Raw genomic sequence first — 22,960 nt, forward strand, 5'->3', positions numbered from 1 at the left:
ATTAGGGCCCGAGCACTGGCGGTGCGAAGCCCTATTGAAACTCGAAGGATTATTATTCTCCTTCTACCTTCTACCTTCTTCTTCATCCCAAACAAATGCCTTTTTGGCGGCCTAAACATCGATGAAAACGGATGAAACTTTGCAGATACGTCAGTCCCGGTGAAAAATTTTATAATTCATGGGTGACGGAAATGGGCGTGGCAAAACGGCTCAAGAGCGCCCCCTGGAAAATTTAAAATGGCGAGCCCCACCTTTCAGTTTGATGTAGGCGAACGAAATTCGGTGGGCATATGTAGTTCATCGAGTTCACCCTTGCCGTGGCGCCCCGCCAAAGTTTGACATTTCGCCATAAAACACGAAGTCCTCATAACTCCACCATACATTATCCAATTTGTCCGGTATATCTCACGCTTCATGACGGTTCTGTCCTGAACACATCTATGTGTCAGTATTGCGTCATACTTATAGCGCCACCTATTGGTGAAACAGGAAGTCCTCATAACTCCTGCATACATCATCCGATTTGCACCAAATTGCTGACGCTTCATGAAGGTTACCTTCTGAACCCATCTATGCGTCGGTATTGAGTCACACTTACAGCGCCACCTACTGGTGAAACAGGAAGTCCTCATAACTCCTACATACGTTATCCCATTTACTCCAAATTGCTCAGGGTCGATGAAGGTCGCATCCTGAACACATCTGTGCGTGAGCATTGCGCCACCTACTGCTTACAGGAAGTCATCATAACTCCTACATACATTGTCTGATTTACACAACGTTTCTCACGCTTCATCAAGGTACTGTCCTGAACACATCTATGTGTTGGTATTGAGTCACGCTTAGAGCGCCACCTACTGGTGACAAGAAGTTTCTCTAAGTACTGGACACCGAAATAGCACAGCCTTTAACGGCGCCGCACCCCGACACGCGTGGGGTGCGAGGGCCCGCTCACTGCTGCTCGCAGCCCTAGTTAGATGTTGACATTCATGAAGTTGGATATGTTTGTGGTTGAAACATCATTCACTTTTTCCATTCACATGTAATCCACTTTCTGCCAGCAGACAATTTGAAGGACAATGCTCGTTTTTGACAACCTGGACCTTATTTACGACATATTATAAGACGTTTGACTCACCGAGATCACTTTGGTGTAGTTCGGAGGCATGTAGAAGAAATTTAAAATCCAGCACGAGCCAGTATATCCATGTAATGGCGATGGTCGGGGCACTTAGAATGCAGTTTCTAAAAATCTATTTTCTGCCGCGAAACGGTTGTTTTCAACTGTAAATAAAATAAATGAGGTCCAGGTTGTCAAAAACGAGCATTGTCCTTTAAAACACAGCACTTTTTGATTCATGTCTATTTCACTTTACAATCACAAACACACACACACTGGGGTGTACTGAATTGAATCTCTAGGGGGTGAGGAAGTTGAGCAGGTGGAAGAGCTCCACCAGTTTGGCTGTTCTGAAGAGGAGGGCCAGTCAGCAGTGGTGATACATGGGATAGCGGCTCAGCACACAGGAGACCTGTCCCCAGCCTGCCTCACCCACGCAGCCTCATCAGCCCTCTACCCCCGCACCTGTTCAGCCTTCCACCTCTGCACGCTTATGGTTTATTGTGTGAGAATGAGAAGATGACCATATTCACTTAGCTAGGTAACCACATGTAATGTAGAATAGCTGTGTGTCTGTAGCCCACTCTGAATCCGAGTTGTGGGGTCGTGGCGTGGATAGTGGCGTGCTGGCCAGACTCCGCCCTCTCGGGTCAGAGCCAGTCAGGAACAGTGTAGCTCTCTTTGGGCCACCCTCCTGCACCCACAGGGGAAGACCATGTGTCTCAAGCCCACACTGAGGCCGAGTTGTGGGGTTTGTGGCGTGGATAGTGGCGTGATGGCGAGACTCTGCCCCCTCGGTTCAGAGTCCACCCCAGTTGTGGCTCACATCTGTTGTGTTGTGACCGGTTTGTGTTGTGTTGTGGCCGGTTTGTGTTGTGTTGTGGCCGATTCGTGTTGTGTTGTGGCCGATTCGTGTTGTGTTGTGGCCGGTTTGTGTTGTGTTGTGTGTATGTGTGTGTTGTCTCTTTGATGTGTTGTCACTTTTTTTTTAATGTGTTGTCACTTTTTTTGATGCGTTGTCACTTTTTTGATGCGTTGTCACTTCTTTTGATGAGTTGTCACTTTTTTGATGTGTTGTGACACTTCAGGGCCACCGTAGTCATCTGCTGTCACAATACAGATGTGGGAACATAAGAATGTAACTTGACCCGCGGTATTCTAACAGGCGCTTTACGGCATTCCGCACTACCGCTCGCCTGCCCATAGGGGCGCAGTTATACATTACATTACATTACAGTCATTTAGCAGACGCTTTTATCCAAAGCGACTAACAATAATTGCATTTAACGTAGGAAGAGCCAATGTACTACTACTTGCCAGAACTCACAAGTGCATATTCTTTCTAAAACAAGTGACTAAGAGCATAATCTAGTGCTGAAGGAAAAGTGCAAGAATCACAATCTAAAGTACAGTGCAATATAATATAATAAGTGCTTAGGTGGGAGGATTGTTGTAGTACTTCTTGAAGAGATGAGTTTTGAGCCTGCGACGAAAGATGGGCAGCGACTCTGCTGTCCTGACATCAGTGGGCAGCTCATTCCACCACTGCGGGGCCAGGACAGAGAAGAGCCGTGACCGTGTCGATCGACCGCAGGAGCCTCGGAGTGACGGGGCAACCAGTCGCCCTGAGGTAGCAGAGCGTAGTGGTCGGGAGGGGATGTAGGGTTTGACCATGGCCTGGAGGTAGGAGGGGGCTGTTCCTTTCATTGCCCTGTAGGTTAGCGCCAGAGTTTTAAACTGGATGCGAGCCGCTACAGGGAGCCAGTGTAGGGAACGGAGGAGGGAAGTTGTGTGGGAGAATTTGGGGTGGTTGAACACCAGGCGAGCAGCAGCTTTCTGGACAAGTTCCAGAGGTTTATTGGCTGACGCCGGTGCCCCCGCGAGGAGGGAGTTGCAGTAGTCCAGGCGGGAGATGACCAGGGCCTGGATGAGTACCTGCGCCGTTTCATTAGTGAGGAAAGGGCGAATCCTCCTGATGTTGTAGAGCATGAATCTGCAGGAACGTGTGACAGATGTGACATGTGAGGAAAATAATACCACTCATTGACCCATTGCTGTAGCTCATCTCGCACATTAGATGAGCCTACCGTTCTCAAACTCCTTGTTCTCTGTCTGGTTGTAATTAATTATTACGAACAAAGCCTATCTATTTATAGTTTCTATCTCTGTAACTGTCGCCGGGTCTATATCTGTTAACTGTCGGGACAAGTAGAAGTTTAATACATTAGGCTGAGTGTTCACATATGGAACATGGCATCAGGACGAGTAAGATGGCTAACGGAGATGACCAGAGATGTGTTTGAAATGGTTCACTCACTCCCTATTCCCTATTACCATGGATGTATTGAGTGCGACTCATAGTGAACTACATGGGGAATGATTTAAGAGTTTTGGGACACATGGAATGTAACTGCGTAAGATATTCATGACTCAAACAAGCAGACGCGCCGATCACTGATGGCAGCAGGTTGAAATATCAGGTAGTATTCAGGTTCCATGTTTAGTTGAATGATAAATCCCATATAAATGTTTGGAATTCTAATGATGTGCAAGTGTGATTTTGTCAACTTTAGTGCTGTCTGCTAATAGCAGGCTGTGAAGCTGCACGATAAGACCGTGATAGCAAGTTAGCTCACGACAGCAGCTTCCATAATATTAACGGTAGCTGTCGGTGGCTAAAAAGCAGATAGCTAACTTTACAACGATGATTCCTGTAGCTATTTTGATTTTGATGCTATTAGTTCAACTTCTGTTTCTCGGGCAGGAACGGAGACGAACTCGCATTAGCAGCAAAGCAGCTAGAGGAATGATCTTAACATTAGCTAACTGCTTTAGCTACTGCTAGCTACCGTCTTCTTCACTTCTCCTTCGGTAAAACATGACACCGTTGTGGTATTGTGGAGGGCTTAGGCAGAAGCAGGAAGAGAAACCACTTTTGCCCCATATAAGTAAAATAATGGTCTCATAAGCATTTTCGATTGTAAAATTGTGTTCACTTGTTTTAGTTTGCAAACATATGCAATTTTCTTAGCATTCCCAGCTTTGTATGTAGTTTTAATGTGAAAGATACATCTTGAATGCAGTCAAGACAAATTATTTTGCCTCATAACTTTTGTCAAACCCCCTGGTTCCAGTCAATTGGATTATAGGCTATAGGCTACTTTCGTTTACAATGACGTTACCTTATGAACACAAATAGCTTAACCTATAGGCCGACATAAAAACAATAGCCTAAAACCATGTTTATTTACAATGTATTTTCTGTCATTGATAGCATGCCAATAGTTAGGGGGAGGAAAACGACGCGCGGTCTCTTTAGCCCTGAGACCATCAGGCAGGCAGCTCAGGAGGTCGTTCAAGGCTATATATATTATTTTGATATTATGTCTAATAATACATTCGTTGAAAGTACACAGGCTGATCAACTATACGGAATTGGACCGAAGAGTGTTCTCATAGAACTAGGCTGCACACGCCCGCCCGCGACAAGAGCTGAATTGTAGTCAGCTTTCCCCGCTGCGCGCAGGACGCGTGCGTCCCCCGCTGATCCGAGCGAGAACGCAGGCGGAATGTCGCTCCCCGTCTGAAACGGCCTTGACTCCTGGAATCCCAAGGTCTTTCATATTGAAATTCTCTTGATGGTCTGGGGATGCGAGACGTGTTAAGGGAGTGCATCAGTCGTGAGCCTTGACAGTAGGCTACCAGCCTGCGCTGCGCTCAGAACAAGGTAGGATGAATGGATGGATTTATTGGAATCCTGGAAAATGTTTATTGCGCTCTAAAATCATGAAAGCATAAATGTAAAAATGCAGCAACAGAAGTAGTCTAGATGAGATGGTGGTTTAAATGAATGGCAACACATAAATTGAGACATAAATTGAGACTGGTGATAATGCTGATAATCTACAGTAGGGCCTACCTCTGGCTGAGTTCATGGTTACAGCCATTCATCTCTTACACATGGGCCTATACAATACTTGCACAATCTACTTTGGACGTTAATCCATCCATCTATCAATCAAACTAGCGAATTCAATGGCCGGTCATGGCAAAGCACCCGCTAACGCAGGCTACCCCCTCCCCACGATCCAGGGCTAGGACACCGGTTCATCCAGTTTATTTGAATATAAAAGCATTTGGGGGGGGGGGCGGTTACAATAGTCTAGTCCAGGTTCGCTGGCGAGGACCTGTATTTTCAGTGTTTGCTGGTAGCGGACTGCATCGATCAATGCAATGACTCTCCATGTTTTTCAGTTTTACCCTTTTCATCAATAAAACATCATTTTTACAACCATGTCTCATTGATTGGGAAGGCATTTAGAGCTGCCGGTCTATTAGCCTACATTCGGACTCAGAGGATGACTTAACTGTTTATTGAGAAACAATTGGCTATATAAAGAAATACCACAATGCATGTAGTCTAGATATATTACATTATGGTTACACTTTATGGTAGACTGCCCTCTCGCTCGCTAAGCAGGCTACATTGTGGCTGTTTTGTTCATCGCAGAAGCCTATAGGCTACACATTAAAAAAAAAAAAAAAATTATATAGACCTAGAAGGAATCAGAATATGTGGAAATTTAATTTTAGCCTATTTTAATACAATTCAAATTCTACTTAAGAGGGAATTATTTTCAACGGACAATATGACCTGAGCATAATTAATAATTATCTAAGTTAATATAGGCCTATGAGAACGCAACGCTTTTTACGATAGGCTAGGCCTATGCGTCTTGTGATTTTACTGTAGCCTAGGCTACAACTTAAGGCTTGCCCTATTGAATTCATTTTATAGCCTACTAGGCTACTCATTATTATCGAATTATCTAGTTGATATATGAATAAAACAATAAGCCGTTTTAATGGCTATGGGCTACTAGTTGTAGCTATATGATGCGCTCTGCTCTTATACGCACGGTTGAGGCGGCAGCTCAAATACACTTCGCACATATCCTCTGCTATAGCCTCTCACAGACAGCTAGGTGCACTTCATGCATTGGTAGACAGTTCTGTTCTTGCTGCAGCTTGTCTTCACCATGCAAGTATTTTTTGGGGGGTATTCTTCTGTGGACACGGCGAGGGGCGCCGCAGGTGGCTGTTTGGACGCCAGAGCGCGCAGCTCTTCAGCATGTGCTTGAGAACAAGGTAATAATAACAATTAAATGTTATTTGTATAGCACCTTTCATACAGATAAATTCAGCTCAAAGTGTTTTACAACAGAGCATTTAAATTAAAGAATGTGAAACTTAATGATGCTTCATTCGTAGACTATAGGAGAAAAATACTGAGCCCAGCCTGCTAAATCTACTCAAAGACGCCACCTGGCGGTGGTGCATCACTAAAACGAAATAACACCCGTCTGAAATCCCACGAGATTTCCAACGGGATTTCCCTTCCAAATACCGCGAAGGTGAAATGCTGCAGCATGTGACATTTCTAACTTCCCACATCTGTATGTCAGCCTATGTCAAGGCAAGTCAAACATCTGTCATAAAGACTGTCAAAATGTGTCATAGTCAACCAGTGGTGTGGGTTAGAAACTGCTCATGACTCCTTGAACCCCACTGCTTAATTGTTGTATTTAATAAATCTGATTTTGTATATCTGTCATGCTTGTGTTATGTCAAGTCAATTTCAATTGTCAGTGTGACAGTGAATCTTTAATGCAGAGAATTAATTAAAATGCATAGATTGATATAAAATGTACAATTGAGTCAAGATCATGTAGTATTAAACTAGGTGCTTGTCCAGTTCTACTTCTGCCTGGGAGGCTGCAGCGTCATTAGTGTTTTGTTGAAAGGGGTCACTGACTCTCTCTCCACAGTCCTGCATCATGGCAGGGAGAAAATGGATTTTGTGGACGCAAACAAGTGAATAGTATTAAAAATAGACACCATAAATAATAAGTATTCTAAATAGAGACCACAAATCACATGTTTGATCAATAGGAAAACAGGTGGAATAAGTAAATAATACATATTTCAAATTAAAAAATCATCTATATTAGTTATTCGGGCTGGCTCAGATCTACTTTTATCCTAAGCGTCACAGTAAGAGAAACAGGAAGTCAAGGACATCTGCAACTTTTATGGTATAGGCCTAATGCTTTACAAAGACCCCAGGAAGAGTATTGGATCTAAATCACACATGAACTGATCAAACAACCCCCCCCTCGCCAAACACACACACTGTCAAATCCTCTTTCATCCATTCATCTTGTCACAATTGTTTTTTGATAATTGTGAATAATCTGATAGTAGTTTCACAAGTAGGTGGTCCCTGAGTATGCAAGAAAATCCATGGATATGTCACATTCTGCAGATTTCTAGGAATCCAAGAGGTGTCACACACCTGAAACCCACACTTTCTGACTATGACACATTTTGACAGTCATTGTGACAGATGTTTGACTTACCGCCCAAGTACACTGCCTGCGTTGCGTCACGTCGCCATCAGCGTTGCGCCAACATTGTGTTCTACCTGCTCCACAGAGCTCGCTACAGCGTTGCGTCAGCATCATGTTCTACCTGCTCTACAGAGCGGCGCACGCTTGCCTTGCTACAGTTTAGGAGCTTCAGAGTAGGGGTGTGCCGGGAGCCCACTATTTGTATTGACCGGAAGTGGGCGGGGCTTAAACCGGAAAACGGTTCAAAATGGTTTAAACTGAGGGGAAATGTCATTTCTTTAGCCTAAAATTAGTTTGCATTGCAATTGCTGTGCTTTCAACGCATCAGAATTGCTGTAATATATATATTATTATTATCATTAATTATGAAGTATAATTCCTCCTCATCATCATCCTGTATGTTTTTATTTTAACAAACTATGAAGTGTCAGAACCCCACCACCACCCTTAACTGGAGGGACATTCTACATTTAGTTAGAAACCGAAAAACTTTTTTTAAAATCAAAATATAAGTCCTCATAGCAACTTTGAACAGCTATAGTAGCTCTATTTCTCCCGTGTCATAATATCTAATATATTATCTGCAACCATGTGACACAGGCAGCGTGGTGTACTAGTAATGGTTTTCACAAACCTAGCAATAAACATGTATTACTATAAATATAATTGAAAAGATAAACATTTCACACTCAAACCAATAAACTAAACTCTAAACTAATACATGCCTATGTTGTAGGGTTTGTGTTAGTTTGGACCGGTTGCATTTTAGCTGCGGAAGGAGAGGACACGCTCGGTCAAATTGATTAACTTATTGGTTGGAAAAGTGGCTCAAAAGCCTTTAATCCATATGTAGGCTACAATAAAAACCGAAACATGTTGGTGTTTTTATTGTAGGCCTATATAGCCCGATGGATTAAAGGCTTGTTGACCCAGAAATAACTCAGAAAGTTGTCAGGAGTCCGTAATCCAAAGTTTCTGCTTTCTATTTCCTTTTCCAAACAAATCGGAGGGGTCATATCATGTCACTACTTCAGCACAACCATTAAACACAAATTATATAGGTCTATTCAAATTAGGACCATGTGTGAGCCACTACAATAACGCGTAGGCCTAAATGGTTCAAAAAAGCGTGCGCCTCTAGAATGCGCTCGGGCCTATATGCGCTAGGGCCTATGGACGAAAAGAACATTACAAATGTTCAATAAACAATATTCCAACAACCCAAATATTCAATTTATAAGTTACATATTCAATCATGCATTTGCACAGCAAATATGACATGAAGCCAAATTAAATGTAGCCTAGTCTATAGGCTAATGAGCTGAGGAAAATTACTATAGGGCTAATTGTAGGCCTATAGCCTACTCAAGTTTCAACAGTGCTTAAACCATGGGTAAGTAGGGTATTTTAGTGAAATTATTCTTTTTTCTTTAAAAAAAAAATCTGTTTAAATAGTTTATTATTGTTATATCAGAGATAAGGACTTTGATTATAGGCTATCCTAGGCCTACACTAGACTACTCTGATGTGCTGATAACTGAACGGCATGGATCAAACATTTGATCAGTTGTGTTTCAGTTGTTAAAATATACTTTTGTAATTATTTCATATTTCAAAATCGCCGTATATTATATAGGCTAGTGAGAGGCTGAGCATGCGTAGCTGAAATAGCTAGCGTTAGCTAGATATACTACACTGAGCTAACAAGCTAGCTACCGGTCCTCCTCTGCTCAAACAAACACTACAGTTCACATAGGCTATTGCAGGCTATGGTAGGCTACGACAAGAAAACAAAGTCCAATAACTGTCTCAATAAACCAGTTAACTAGGGACAAAAGCCCTCGCTCGCTCATACAGTATTTGACTGTTCTCCCCCCTCCCAAATATTTTTTTACAATATTCGTACAAATTTACTATTCAGGAAAAAGCAACTATTTGTGCTCATCCGAATACCGTATTCGTGTTCGGGCACACCCCTACTTCAGAGTGCAACTTTTTTTGAGTAACAGAGAGCATCATGAAAGCACCTGGATAGGGCAATATGCACATTGTTCTAGTCTGGCCCCCTGCGACCCCCTGCGGCCTCCTGAGCGGCGCCGTTGATATAGGGGTTCACTGAATATCACTGAAGTGATCTATCAAGAACTGATGAATTTTACACACTTGGCCTTTAAGATAGCACGACATATTCAGTGAGCCATAGGGCTCCATTGTAATCGCCAAGGTAGAGATCCAAGGTCGCCGGTTCAATCCCCACCTCCGACGCAAAATGTCCAAGTGTCCTTAACAAGACGCTGAACCCCAAATTGCTTGTGGGTGGCTCTCAATTGACTCCCCTGACTAAATAAAGGTTTCCATCCAATACCAAGACATTTCCACCAGTTAGTTATAGCTATGAACTATCTATTCTATGAATGAATTGAAAATCAACACATTATAAATTAACAAACATGATATAGGGTGTATGTTACACACTTGGCCTTTAAGATATCAATACATATTCAGTGAGCCATAGGGCTCCATGTCCAAGTGTCCTTAGCAAGACGCTGAACCCCAAATTGCTTGTGGGTGGCTCTCAATTGACTCCCCTGACTAAATAAAGGTTTCCATTCAATACCAAGACATTTCCACCAGCTAGTTATAGCTGGCAAATGAACTATCTATTCTATGAATGAATTGAAAATCAACACACAAGTTAAAAAAAGAAACATTTTAATAAAAACAGATATTCACAATAATAACATATATACAATATAACCCAACTCCTTCCTCTTACTTCCTCTTCATCTCCTCCAGCCACTGTTCGACCGTCTTCCCCCCAGACGTCTGAGCACAGAATGTGGTGTTCTTAAAACGGCTGTGCCCCGTTTCCTTTGTTTTAGGCAACCCACACTTTTTGCACCTGTATGTGTCATAGGCCTTGTGCGGCCTGACCTGGGTGGCCTGGGCCTCCTCCATTTTCTTCTTCCTCCAGGCTGTGGTCTTGGGGAGCTGGGGACCTGGAGGAACCGGGGGCACAGGGAGGGCCGTAGCAGGAGGCAGAGGGGTGGTGTGAGGGAGTGGGGCAGGGAGGGCCGTAGCAGGAGGCAGAGGGGTGGTGTGAAGGAGCGGGGCAGGGTCAGAGGTGGGCCGGTGTATTGAAACCCTGCCCCTTTGGGGAGCCTCTCCACTCCTGTCCTCTGGCACAGTGAAGAAAGTTTCTGTAGTCTGCTGCTGACGCACTCCACTATCAGCTGGTGGTAAGTGGGCGGGGGCGTCAGCAGCAGGTACCTCCACACTGGGTCTCCATGGCGTTGGGTCCAGGATGGCCCGCTCCTGGTTCCTCTGTTTTTTGTTGTGCCTGCACAAACAGAGCAATAACATTCAGTACACCAATTTATTAAATATATATTAATAACATAGTTTGAATAGTATTGGTTTATTATAAGTACGTACCACTGGCTGAGGGTCAGCTTATTGACCTGAAACAAGCGGATCTCTGTCTTGGCCTGGAGGTCTGGACTGCCGTCGACCAGGTCTTTGATCCTCCGGTAGTCCCGGAGGATGGTCGCCCAGCGGTCCAACCTCACCCCAGCAATGGTCCTGCCGGCAGGGTGGAGGAGACACAGCTCTCTGAAAATGGCCTCCACAAGGCGGCTACTGTCCGGCCACTGAGAAGGCCCTACACCTTGTCCAAGAAGGCAGCTGGATGGAGAGAAAAGGCAAATAAGTAAACAAATGGCTGCTATTGAGTAAAGAAGTAAACAAATGAGTGTTATAAAGTGTGTGACTGACAAAATACAGCTCTCTCTACATACCGCTTCAGACTGTCCACTCCTGGAGTGACAGCCGTCTTTGAGCGACTAGTCCTGAAGCGCCCCTTCACTAGTCGGTCCCGGAACCTCTCAGGGTAGGTCACCGCCTTCTTGTCATCCGGGGTCAGCTTCGCCCAGAGAGCTATGATCTCCAGCACCTTCTGCCTGGAGATCCACGCCTGGTCCCTCAGACTGAGCAGTGCGTGTCCCAGGCGGACCACATGCTGGTACCCCGGCGCTCCATCTGGTCCCAGGAAGTCCTGAGAAAAAAAGGAAATCAACAAGATGATTATTAAAAACCAAATTCAATTTTTTTCAAGGTTCAAGGTAGTTTTATTTGGCACATGTACAGTAATACAGGGTAAAACATGCAGTGAAAGGGGGGTGCTGAGTCACTGTGCATTTCCCTGCATGTCTAGTGTGATCTACAGTAAATCTTTCATTGTCATCCTCTGGCGCCGCAGCACCCTCCTGCTCGGCTGGGTTGTCCCTCGCTGGACCGGGCTGTGAGGGAGGCGCTGGACCAGGCTGTGAGGGAGGTGCTGGACCGGGCTGAGAGGGAGGTGCCCTGGGTAGAGGAGGCAGGAGGTCTTCCAGGACAATGGTAGGATCTACATCCTCCTCGTTGCCCAGATCGATCCCCTCGTCGTCCTCCAACTCAAAGTCCTCCTCCCTCACTCCATCAGGCACCTCTGGGTCCCTGGTGAGCTCTTCTGGTTCTTCTCCAATCTGGGAGAGGAGGTAGTCCAGTCCGATGAGCTCACCTGAAACAAAGTACAGAAAGGGTTTACTTACTGGTGTGTGTGTGTGTGTGTGTTCTGTGTAAGAACCTGAGAGAGAGTGCAAGGGAGAGAGAGAATACATACCAGTGTATGGAACAGGGTGCGTGAAGTCCTCAGCTATCTTACAAGCCAACAACTCTTCAGTGAGGGAGTTGATGGCCTGTTTCAGGCGGCCGTCATAGCTGTGGATGGATGGTCCGTAGTGCCCCTCCACAGCTATCCCAGCCCGGTCCTCATTCCACCTGGTGAGCCCCTCCAGGAGGAAGGCATGGTAGTGGCCCCCCCTCAGGCGAGTTCCTTTAAAAAATGAAACAAGATTTTTTTGTAGTAATAAACTCTCACCCAACGTCCAGCCACTGGTTAAGTGAACATGAGCTTAACAACATCTGTTTAAATGTCTGAGTATATACCTGGAATGAACCGGTTCAGGTGGAGGTGAAAGGACTCCAGTGACGACGACCCCCGGGAGCAGCGGAACACAGGCAGGAGGAGCCCTCCCTTCTTCTCCCTGCCTGTCTGGGTGTACATCTGCACGCCGGGGGGATCCTGGATGCACTCCAGGTGACGCCGCTGGCTGTCCCAGATGACCTCAATCTTCCGGTGGTCCAGGAACGGAACGCCCAGGGTGTCGGTGGAGCTCCAGAAGTCCCTGAACAGCTCCTTCAGACGCCGCTCGGTCTCCTGCACCCCACGAGTGCGGCGGCGACAGTGCCTGGCCAGCTCCTTCTTGGAGATGCTGTTGGCCACCTGGGCGTCGCTGATGGGTCCCAGGGAGGAAGCCTCCAGTAGCGCGAGCTTGGCCGCCATCAGCAGGTCTACATCCTCTCTGCACCACTCGAATATGCAGCCTGACATGCGGCTCAGAAACAAGCCGTAGAGAGGATGGCAGTCCGTGGTCACTCCCCCAGCCAGCCGGCAGGTGAAGTGCCAGATGTCCAGCCGGACTGCAAGCTTGTCCCACTGGCTGAACATGGCTGCCGCTTTGCCCGGGCCATGGGCAGAGCAGCAGTCCCGGTCCACATACAGCAGCACGGGAGGTGGGACCCCCGCGTCCTGGTAGCGCTGCTGCAGGCCTGCTGTCATGGGGAGCAGTTCCACTCCCTCCGCCTCTGTCAGGACTGTTATGAGCATCTGCCCCAGCTCGTTGGCCACGTTGGTGGCCCAGGCAGCCCTCCCTTGGAGCTTGCCCGCCAGCTTCTTGGTCACCTAACAACAAACAGATGTATAACATAGGGATGACATTAATATATCTATATTTCACAGGGATACAATTCATGTTTTCATTCTGCCATTCATTGTTACCTTCTTTGTGGAGTCCATCTTCAAGATGGACCCATACACGGAGGTGATCCGGGCCTTCATCTCCTCCATCCTGGGCACCAAATCAGCAGCGCGGACGGTCAGCAGCCAACGGGGTGAGGGCACAGGGATCATGGGAATCGGAGGCAGGACGGTTCTCACCGCAGCACCCGGGACAGCAAACTTCTTGCAGGTGCTGAGGTAGAGGATGGTCTGGGCCATCCAGCGCTCGCTGTACTGCTCCCTGATCTGGTTGTACAGCCTGGTGGTGCTGTTCCCCAGAGTCCTCTCCCTCATCAGCTTCACCACCTTTATGTCACAGGCCAGACTGATGGAGAGATGGGCAGATAAGACAATCATTAGTTATAGGATAACTTGAATCAGCAGGGCTTTTTTAAATAATCTATTTTGCATAGTACATAAGTGAAAAGCTGTGTGTCCACTCACTGGTAGGTAAGAACAGCTGGAAACAGGCTCCTGCGTCCGGGCTCCAGCTGATCCAGGGTGTCGAGGGACCAGGAAGTGTACTTCTTGGTACAGCGGCGGCACTCCAGGTACTCCGTAGCCAGGAAGTACCACCCTTCCATGTCCAGGACCTTGCGCACAACTTTATAAAGGCCACAGCTTGTGAGCGCATGCTCCTTGCACGGCCGACTGCAGGACTTCAGGGCGTGGTTCTTGCAGTCTGGCTGGGTGCACACAAACTTGTAGGCCCACAAGCGGTACGGCATCCACAGGCAGAGCGGGCGGAGGAAGAACCCATCTGGAGAAGCCGGAGGTTGGTGGAAGATGTTGGGCAGCGGAGGGGGGTGATACCAGAGGGTCAGGTCGCTCTTGATGACCGCTTTCCCACTGGCATCGGCTTTGAAGAGCGTCTTGCTCACCCACTGGTGCTGCTCTTTAGGGAGGGTTTTAATCCACCCATCAGGCAGAAGAACCTGTGAAAGAGAGAACACATTAGGTTCAGCTCTCTGTGTGTGTGTGTGTGTGTGTGTGTGTGTGTTTGTGTGTGTGTGTGTGTGTGTGTGCATGCGTGCGTGCGTGCGTGTTTGATTACCTCTTTGTGAGTGACAGGCGGAGGCTGTGGCCTGATTCTCAGTCTGTCCAAGGCTAGGGATGGAGGAGCTGGCAGGGTGGTGGCGGTTGGAGGAACAACCTGTGAAAGACACTGGGTTATTACAAATTATTATTGTTATTAATAATAATAATAATAATGATAATAATAACAATAAGAATGATTGATTACCTCTGGCTCAGTGATGCCCTCTGGCTGAGCAACAGGCCTGTCAGCCAACAACAAGGTTGTTGGAGCTGGAGCTGGAGCTACACAGTCTTTAGTTCCTTTGCGCATTTATTGTAGCCTAGGCAATATGCGAGAGGGGCTTCGTTGACAGAGGCTTTATGGTTTGTTGGACAATAAACAGAGAGCCTCCGAAAAAGACATCCTGCCGTTCTGGGTCCTCATTTATCAAAGAGCGTGTAAATTCAGGTGTAAAAGAGGGCGTACGACGAAAACGAGGAAAAGGCGAAATGTCGCGTACGACAAGAATATTTACACGCTTTTCGGATCAATCAAACATGGCGTACACGCTGCTGCGCCGATTCCTCAACGAAAAATCCGACGGTGTCGTAGAAGAGAGCGGACGTGCACGTGCCCCGTGTTCCGCCCTCGCCACGCCCAAATCCAACCATATATGGTCAAAACCATGAGTGGCCAAACGTGGTTTCCCGGAAGGAACCGGCTTAAAAAGGTAGCGTGGAGCACCCAGGCGGGACAATGAAACATGGAACGAAGAGCAAAGAAGAGGAACTTCTCGGAGACAGAGGTGCATGTGCTTGTTGGTGAGGTCCACGCGAGGAAGACAATCCTCTTCGGAAGGTATTAATAGCCTACCTTTGTCTGATTGCTCCTACAGCTTAGTAGCCTACTTTAGCTACGTTTTGTGCATCTAGGATTTGGCATACACGGACATACTGTAACATATGGCTGTGAGGAAAGCAAACATTCCCAACATCCTGTGGCCGGCTATGATTGATTTAGGACCACAAACATGGAACAATAACCCCAGATGATCACTTCATAATGTTGGACCACATTAGACATTTTCCCCCATGGGAGATTAATACTCTCTCATCTTATCAGCCATAGCCCCGGCCTCACCAACAAGCGCAAAGGAGTGGTTGGAGGTGGTGAGGGCGGTCAATGAGGCCGGCGCCACAGGGAGGAGTGCCACGGAGGTCAGGAAAAAGTGGACTGACCTGAAGGTGGGTGTCATTCCTGTAATAGCCTACATCTAATTTCATACCCATGTGTACCCCCCTACCTCAACGTCTGTAGTGCAATGTTAACACTAGCATTGTTACAGAGGGAGGCCAAGAAGCGCATTACTGCCCACAGGCAGGCAGTAGTGCGCACCGGTGGGGGCCCGGCACCACCCCCTCCCACGCCGTTGGACGACACCATCGCGTTGATAATAGGGCGTGAATGCACGGATGGTGTCGTCCCGGCGGACGAGGGGGAGGGGGAGGAGTCGGACAGGACAGTCACTGCAGACGAACCCGGTAAATCACACTTAACCATTTATTTTGCTGCCAACAGACAAACATACCAAATTAATATGGCTTCACCATAGAAGGTGTCTTGGAAAATAAGGTTCACAGAAAAACCCCAAGAAAATGAAATATTGTTTCCCCAGACTCTGACGTGGGGTGGGACTCAGAGGAGGGGGAGTCTGCAGTGGTCCTGGACCTGACGGTCGTGCCCCCGCCGGTTGCAGCCTCCACCTCCAGCGCCACAACCTCCAGTGCCTCCACCTCCAGCGCGCCGGCCTCCACCTCCAGTGCCATCTTCACCACCAGTGCCTCCAGCGCCTCCGTCTCCAGCATGCCGGCCTTCACCGCCCACGCCTCCACCTCTGGCTCCACCGCCTGGTCCATGCCTCCACCTCCACACCGCCCGGTCCACGCCTCCACCGCCCACGTCTCCACCGCCCGGTCCACGCCTCCACCGCCCACGCCTCCACCGCCCGGTCCACGCCTCCACCACCCGGTCCACGCCTCCACCGCCCGGTCCACGCCTCCACCGCCCGGTCCACGCCTCCACCGCCCACGTCCACGTCTCCACCGCCCGGTCCACGCCTCCACCGCCCACGCCTCCACCGCCCGGTCCACGCCTCCACCACCCGGTCCACGCCTCCACCACCCGGTCCACGCCTCCACCGCCCGGTCCACGCCTCCACCGCCCACGTCCACTCCTCCACCTCCCGGTCCACGCCTCCACCTCTGGCTCCAGCCCCCCGGTCCCTGCTGCCAGCGTCCCTGTCCCTGGGGAAGACCGTCTGGGCTTCCTCGCTGACGCGGTGCTGGAGGCCCAGACGGACACCCTAGGGGCCCAGAGGGACATGGCAGAAGGGATTGGGGCGGTTGTGCAGCAGTTGGTGGAGGTCACCACAGTACTCCACCAGGGCCAACAGGACATTCTCACTGCACTTCATACACTCACATGTAACACTACAACCAAGATCAGATTAGGAAACTCAATGTGTGGGCCAGGGTCTCAGAAGTTCTAGTCGCTCTGGAGAAATGGGTATCAGGCAGCACACTGAAACACAACACAGACTCGTCAGGTACGTTTAAAGATGAACAATATAACATTTATTTTCGTGTATCTCAGTTATCTTCTTTCTCTTTTCTTTTCAAGCATGACATTAACATATTACAATAATCAAAATAAATGTTTTCCCTTTTAACTCAATTTCTTTCTTTCATTCAGGTTTCCCAGTTTACGACGGAGTAGTCGACCATGGAGCGTAAGTATAAATGTTTACTTTTTCTTCCTATTTAACATTTGAATGTTATTTGAGTTCCCTATTATTATTATTATTATTTAGGCACTCATTAATTTTATTTGTTCCTAATTTTTGAATTATTATAGTTTTATAAATCCTATTTTAAAGTGCCTCTACCTTAACAGGTGATCTGGTTTTAATATTATTATGATTCAATTCAACCTTCAATTTCAACAAAAACTTGTACCAACTTTTCCTTTAATGGAACTCATTAATAAGCAGCAGACAACGAAACAAAAAAAAACATGTTTCCTTTGAGGAACTCAGTAGTATTGCTCTCACTGCATCAACATGTAATCTCACAGGAATGCAGACCATAAATATAAATCTAGAAAAGATTCAGGTGTATAGTTTCAAATATTTCTCTCATCAAAACAAAACAATACTGAAGCTCAGAATCTAATTCCAGTGCATATCCCAGTAAATGCAAGCAGAGCAATACTTACAAATCACAGTAGTAAACAACAATATAATATTTCCATACAACTTCAAAAATCAGTTAACTTGTGCTTTGGTTCTCGATAAGGCAACAGATCCAGGGATTCCTTGTGTTCAGGTGTGTGGGGCAATAGAGCACGATTGTCCTACCACTCTGTCGTTACTCCTTGTTTATCCAACGTGGGGCAATAATAGCACGATTGTCCTACCACTCTGTCGTTACTCCTTGTTCACTCGACGTGGGGCAATAAGAGCACGATTGTCCTACCACTCGTTAAACAGGAATAATTCAAACATCTCTCCTTTTCTCTCGATCCAGCTCAAGGTTTTGGCTCGCCACTCCAGGAACCAACGGCACCTCTCTCCATCAGAAGCAAGCTGGGCTGAAGAATCGGTTCTGGTAGAATCACACACTCCAAAGAAGAAGACGAAAGAAGAACACGAAGAAGAAGACGAAAAAGACCTGGCCTTGTACCCACAAAGCCAGAAAAACCATCACTACACTGTTTACATATATACTTTCCATGCAAAATAACCACAGCACCATTGTTTTATATGAACATAGGAACAATTAATATAACACCTTGAATCTTATTTAACTGTAATCTGTTAACTCAATTGAAATTGTCACTACTCCTTTAACCACTTGTCATGTCTAATGGCCAATGACACACATGTTGCATAGACTTACTTAGCTCACTCTAGATTGAACTAGCACTAGGCAAATTACACCAACCCAAAAGCTGCATCACCGCTGGTGCGCTTCAAACACCATACAACAGCTAGCAGCAAGCTTTAACATTGGCAGGCCTCAAGCCTCAACAATATTGTTAGAGGTAAATAGTTGTATAAGTCATGCTAGCGCGGCTAATGCTAACGAGCTAGCGCGGCTAACGAGCTAGTGCGGCTAACGAGCTAGCGCGGCTAATGCTAGCGCGGCTAATGCTAGCGCGGCTAATGCTAACGAGCTAGCGCGGCAAATGTTAACGAGCTAACGGTTGCTAATGCTTACGTTTAGGACGTTATCACATCATTTCAGTCAGTCTAACAGGTTGATAGCCTCTTTTTATCAGCACAGCACGTTTCATACACCTTTCATACACGGTTCAATAACACCTTAGCATCTCAGTAGAACTCACCGAGACTTTGCCTTCGGCAAATAGCAGCAGAATTGTAACTCCTACAGGTCTTTCAAGGTTCGGTGGATCTGGTTGGGGAAGATATTTCCTTTACTGAATATTTTAGAAAGCTATAATGGATTTACCGATAGTAACCACACACATATTTTACTTACACGTGTTACTCCGTTCTCTGCCTTAACATGCATCTGCTTCATAGCCACGCAAATAGCAAAAGGAAATGCTATTTTCCCATACCGTCTCATGACCCAAGCAGGGCGCGCTCTTTTTTCTTCTTCTAGTGCACCTGTGTAACGTCACTGACTGTAAAATATGTTATGTTCAGTGTAAGAAGGACCTTGTAGTGTCTCTGTGAAAGCTATATTTATGCCTTGAAGGAGTGACTGCACAATAGACAGAAGGGGGTTCCCTAACTGTGCGTAGTGTAATCTTTCTGGGGGGTTTCTCTGTCTACTGGAATGTCTGTGAGATGCATCTTCTCCATCTTGGTCTTCGGAAACCCTTGTCTTGGAAGATTTGTTCTGCGCCGTCTGTGAATCTTCATTGCTGTCAGGGAACTCTGGAAGGGCATCTTCCATGACACTTGGCATATCCTCTGGACGATCTGGAAATCTCCCAGTGTTGTGTCTTTGTTCAGAGCTTGTTCCAGACATGTTTCCTTCTTCAAGTTCCGCTTCAGGTAAACTCTTTTTTCCAGCTTCCTTTTCAGGTGAGATCTCTTTGTCTTGTTCCATTTCAGATGAGTCTTCTTCGTTGTCATACTCAGATGAAGTTTCCTTTTCAGGTCCTGGAGCAACGTCAGCTATGGTACTAGATAGAGCATCAACAGGTAAGTCGTCTTCACGTAAGTTGTCAGATAAGCTGTCTTGTAACTCAGTAATGCTGTCCTTTCTGAATGGGGCATCAGATTCCATGACTTCAGCTTCATGATCAGCCGTGCCTGTGCCTACAGGGCACCAATCCGGAGGGTCAGCTACTGTTCCTTGTGGAATTTGCTCGGCTGGATATTCAAATGTGTGAGTCTCAGTCGAGTTCGTATTCCCATTTCGCTCAGCTTGATGTGAAATCCAGTTACTTTCCACTCCTGCAGAATTTACAGTACAGGACACAGTAACATCTTCATCTGACTCACATTGGTCCACCTCTCCATCCGCATCTTGTACAGCAGATTCCAAGCGCACGCTCTGCCGCATCCTTCTACGTGGGACTGGCTCAGGTGAGAGAGAGCCATCGTTCGTTGAAGGGAGAAATCCACAAGGGAGTAAGAGATCTCTGTGTAAAGTTCTCAGAGGTCCACTTTGGTTCTCAGGTTTCACTGTGTACACTGGAAGATCACCAGCACGTTTTGTCACCACATAAACCTGAGCCTCCCACTTATCAGCGAGTTTGTGTTTTCCGCGAAGACGAACACTCCTCACTAACACACGATCACCAACTTCGAGTGCAGACTCTGTGATGTGTCGATCGAATCTGGCTTTGTTTCTTGCAGCATTTTTAGCAGCATTGCTGGTTGCTAGTTTATAGCTCTCCTCCAAGTGTGATCTCAAGTTGTGTACGTACTCTGAGTGAGATGTTTGCGGATGCTCTCTTAGTGGGACACCAAACGCCAGGTCGATGGGTAATCTTGGTTGTCTCCCGAACATTAGCTCGTAGGGACTGAACCCAGTGACTTCGTTTTTGGTACAATTGTAGGCATGCACCAATGGCCGTACAAAATCACGCCAATGCGCTTTGTCTCGCTCTCTCAAGGTTCCAAGCATGCTCAGGAGTGTTCGGTTAAACCGTTCAACAGGGTTTCCCCTGGGATGGTAAGGCGTTGTTCTGACCTTCCGAATCCCTGCCACTTCACACAGCTCTTTTATTGTCTTGGATTCAAAGTCGGGCCCTTGATCGCTGTGTAAGCGCTCTGGGATGCCGTAGTGGATGATGAAGTTTTCCCAGAGGCACTTGGCCACGGTACGAGCCTTCTGATTGGGTGTAGGTACGGCCACTGCATATTTTGTGTAGTGGTCAGTAATCACCAAGACGTTGGTTGTGTTGCTTCGGTCAGGCTCAATGGAGAGGAAATCCATACACACCAACTCTAATGGACGAGTGACTTGGATGTTGACAAGCTGTGCAGCCTTTTGAGGCGGAGCCTTCCTCCGTATGCAACGGTCGCATGTCTTCACCTTCGCTTCCACTTCAGCAGCCATCTTAGGCCAATAAAACCTTGATCGCAGGAGATCAGTAGTTCGCTCAATCCCCAAGTGACCCATGTCGTCGTGTAAGCTTTTCATGGCCACTGCTCTCAATTCTTCTGGTAGAACCAGTTGGAAGGTTGTGTGGCCTCCTTCTTTCCTCTTTCTGTAAAGAATTCCCTCTTTTATCTCCAAACGGGGTAATTCTCTCAACAGCAACGGAAGCTCGGGGAGTTCTTGTCGCACAGTTGGAGGGGGTTTCTGTCCAGTTTCTAACTGTAATAAGACCTCTCTGATACTAGGGTCAGCTGCCTGCTTTTCTCTCATCTCCTCCTTGGACAGGTGCTGGATGGTGGGCATTCCCTCAGCTCCTTCCTCTTCTCCAAAGATAACAGGAACAGCATCTGCATGCATAGCCAGGGACTGGACTAATGCAATGCAGGGGTCACAGGATTCATTGTCTGGATCATGTCGTAGTAGATGTCGTCCACAGACTGCTTGGACCACTTCAGGTTCCACCTGGGAGATGTTCTCCCCACTATCACGGAGATGACGTGAGGTGAATTGGTGGATCCGTTCACGTTCTTTCTGCGATGCAAGGTCATCGATCAGGTCACCATGAGGACGTCTGGACAGCCCATCAGCATCCAGGTTCTGTCTCCCTGCACGGTACTGGAGTGTGAATGTGAATGTAGACAGATTAGACAACCACCGATAGCTTGTAGCATCCAACTTTGCTGAGGTGAGTAGGTAAGTCAATGGATTGCTGTCAGTGATTACGGTGAACTGATTTCCATACAGGTAGTCACTAAACTTTTCTGTCACACTCCACTTCAAGGCCAAAAATTCCAATTTATGTGCAGGATAGCGTGCTTCACTGTGAGACAGCCCTCTGCTGGCGAATGCAATGGGTCGCATTTGTCCCTCCTGCTCCTGATAAAGTGCAGCTCCCAAACCAGTGGTGCTCGCGTCTGTGTGCAAGATGTAAGGCAGTGCAGGGTTAGCGAAACCCAGCACTGGGGCAGTAGTGAGCTTGTCGATGACTGTGTCAAAGGCACACTGGCATGCCGGAGTCCAGCGGTCATTGAAGAGATCTTTTGGGTGATGATACTTCCCATTTTGCTTTTTCGGTCTCTTTGTCTTTCTCAGAGGCGGGTAACCAACAGTTAAGTCAGTTAACGGCTTGACCATCCCAGAGTACCCCTGGATAAACCGGCGGTAGTATCCGGAGAACCCCAAGAAGGACCTTAATTCTTTTAAGTTCTTCGGGCTAGGCCAGGTCTTTAAAGCACGGATCTTGTCAGGATCTGTTTCGACACCTTTTCTCGACACAATGTGTCCCAGGTACTTTACCGATGTCTGAAAGAACTTGCACTTCTCCACAGATAGCTTCAGGCCGTACTCCCTGAGACGGTCGAGGACTCGCAGCAATCTTCTCTCGTGCTCCTCTAGGGTCTCCGAGAAAATGATTATGTCATCTAGGAAGACGATGGCCTCCTTCAGGTTCATGTCGCTCATGCACTTCTCCATGAGCCTCTGAAAGGTACTTGGTGCGTTGGTGATTCCTTGAGGCATTTGCTGGAATTCCCAGAAACCCAATGGGCACACAAAGGCAGTCTTGGCCTTGTCCTCTTCCTCCATCTCTATTTGGTAATATCCAGACTTGAGATCCAAGACGGAGAACCACTGAGATCCATGCAGTGCCTTGAAGGTCTCTTCAAGGTTTGGTAGGGCGTAAGCATCCTTCACCGTCTGAGTGTTTAGCCTCCGATAATCAATGCAGAGCCGTACGTCACCGTTTTTCTTTCGGACCACCACAATAGGAGAGGAGAAAGAAGACTCCGATTCCCTGATGATACCTGCGTCCAGCAGCTCTCTAAGGTGTTTGCGGACAGCCTGGATGGATGGGGCGAGCTCTCTGCTTGAAGGGGGTCTCATCGTGAAGGTTGA

The 22,960-nt window shown here is 47.1% G+C and overlaps 1 protein-coding gene across 1 annotated transcript; it reads right to left on the reverse strand.

The window, feature by feature from the left end:
* Positions 1–11,657: 11,657 nt before the first annotated feature.
* LOC311312849 (uncharacterized protein) lies at positions 11,658–21,025 on the reverse strand (the record flags this gene model as incomplete). The annotated part of the gene is made up of 6 exons (XM_084442856.1): positions 11,658–12,088; positions 12,191–12,403; positions 12,517–13,312; positions 13,409–13,733; positions 13,853–14,343; positions 20,657–21,025. 6 exons carry the CDS (start codon positions 21,023–21,025, stop codon positions 11,658–11,660), a joined length of 2,625 nt encoding a protein of 874 aa, XP_084298982.1.
* Between the last annotated feature and the right edge of the window lie 1,935 nt (positions 21,026–22,960).

The sequence above is a fragment of the Borostomias antarcticus genome, assembly GCF_949987555.1.
Source record: "Borostomias antarcticus genome assembly, chromosome: 9".
NCBI classification, from domain to species: domain Eukaryota; kingdom Metazoa; phylum Chordata; class Actinopteri; order Stomiiformes; family Stomiidae; genus Borostomias; species Borostomias antarcticus.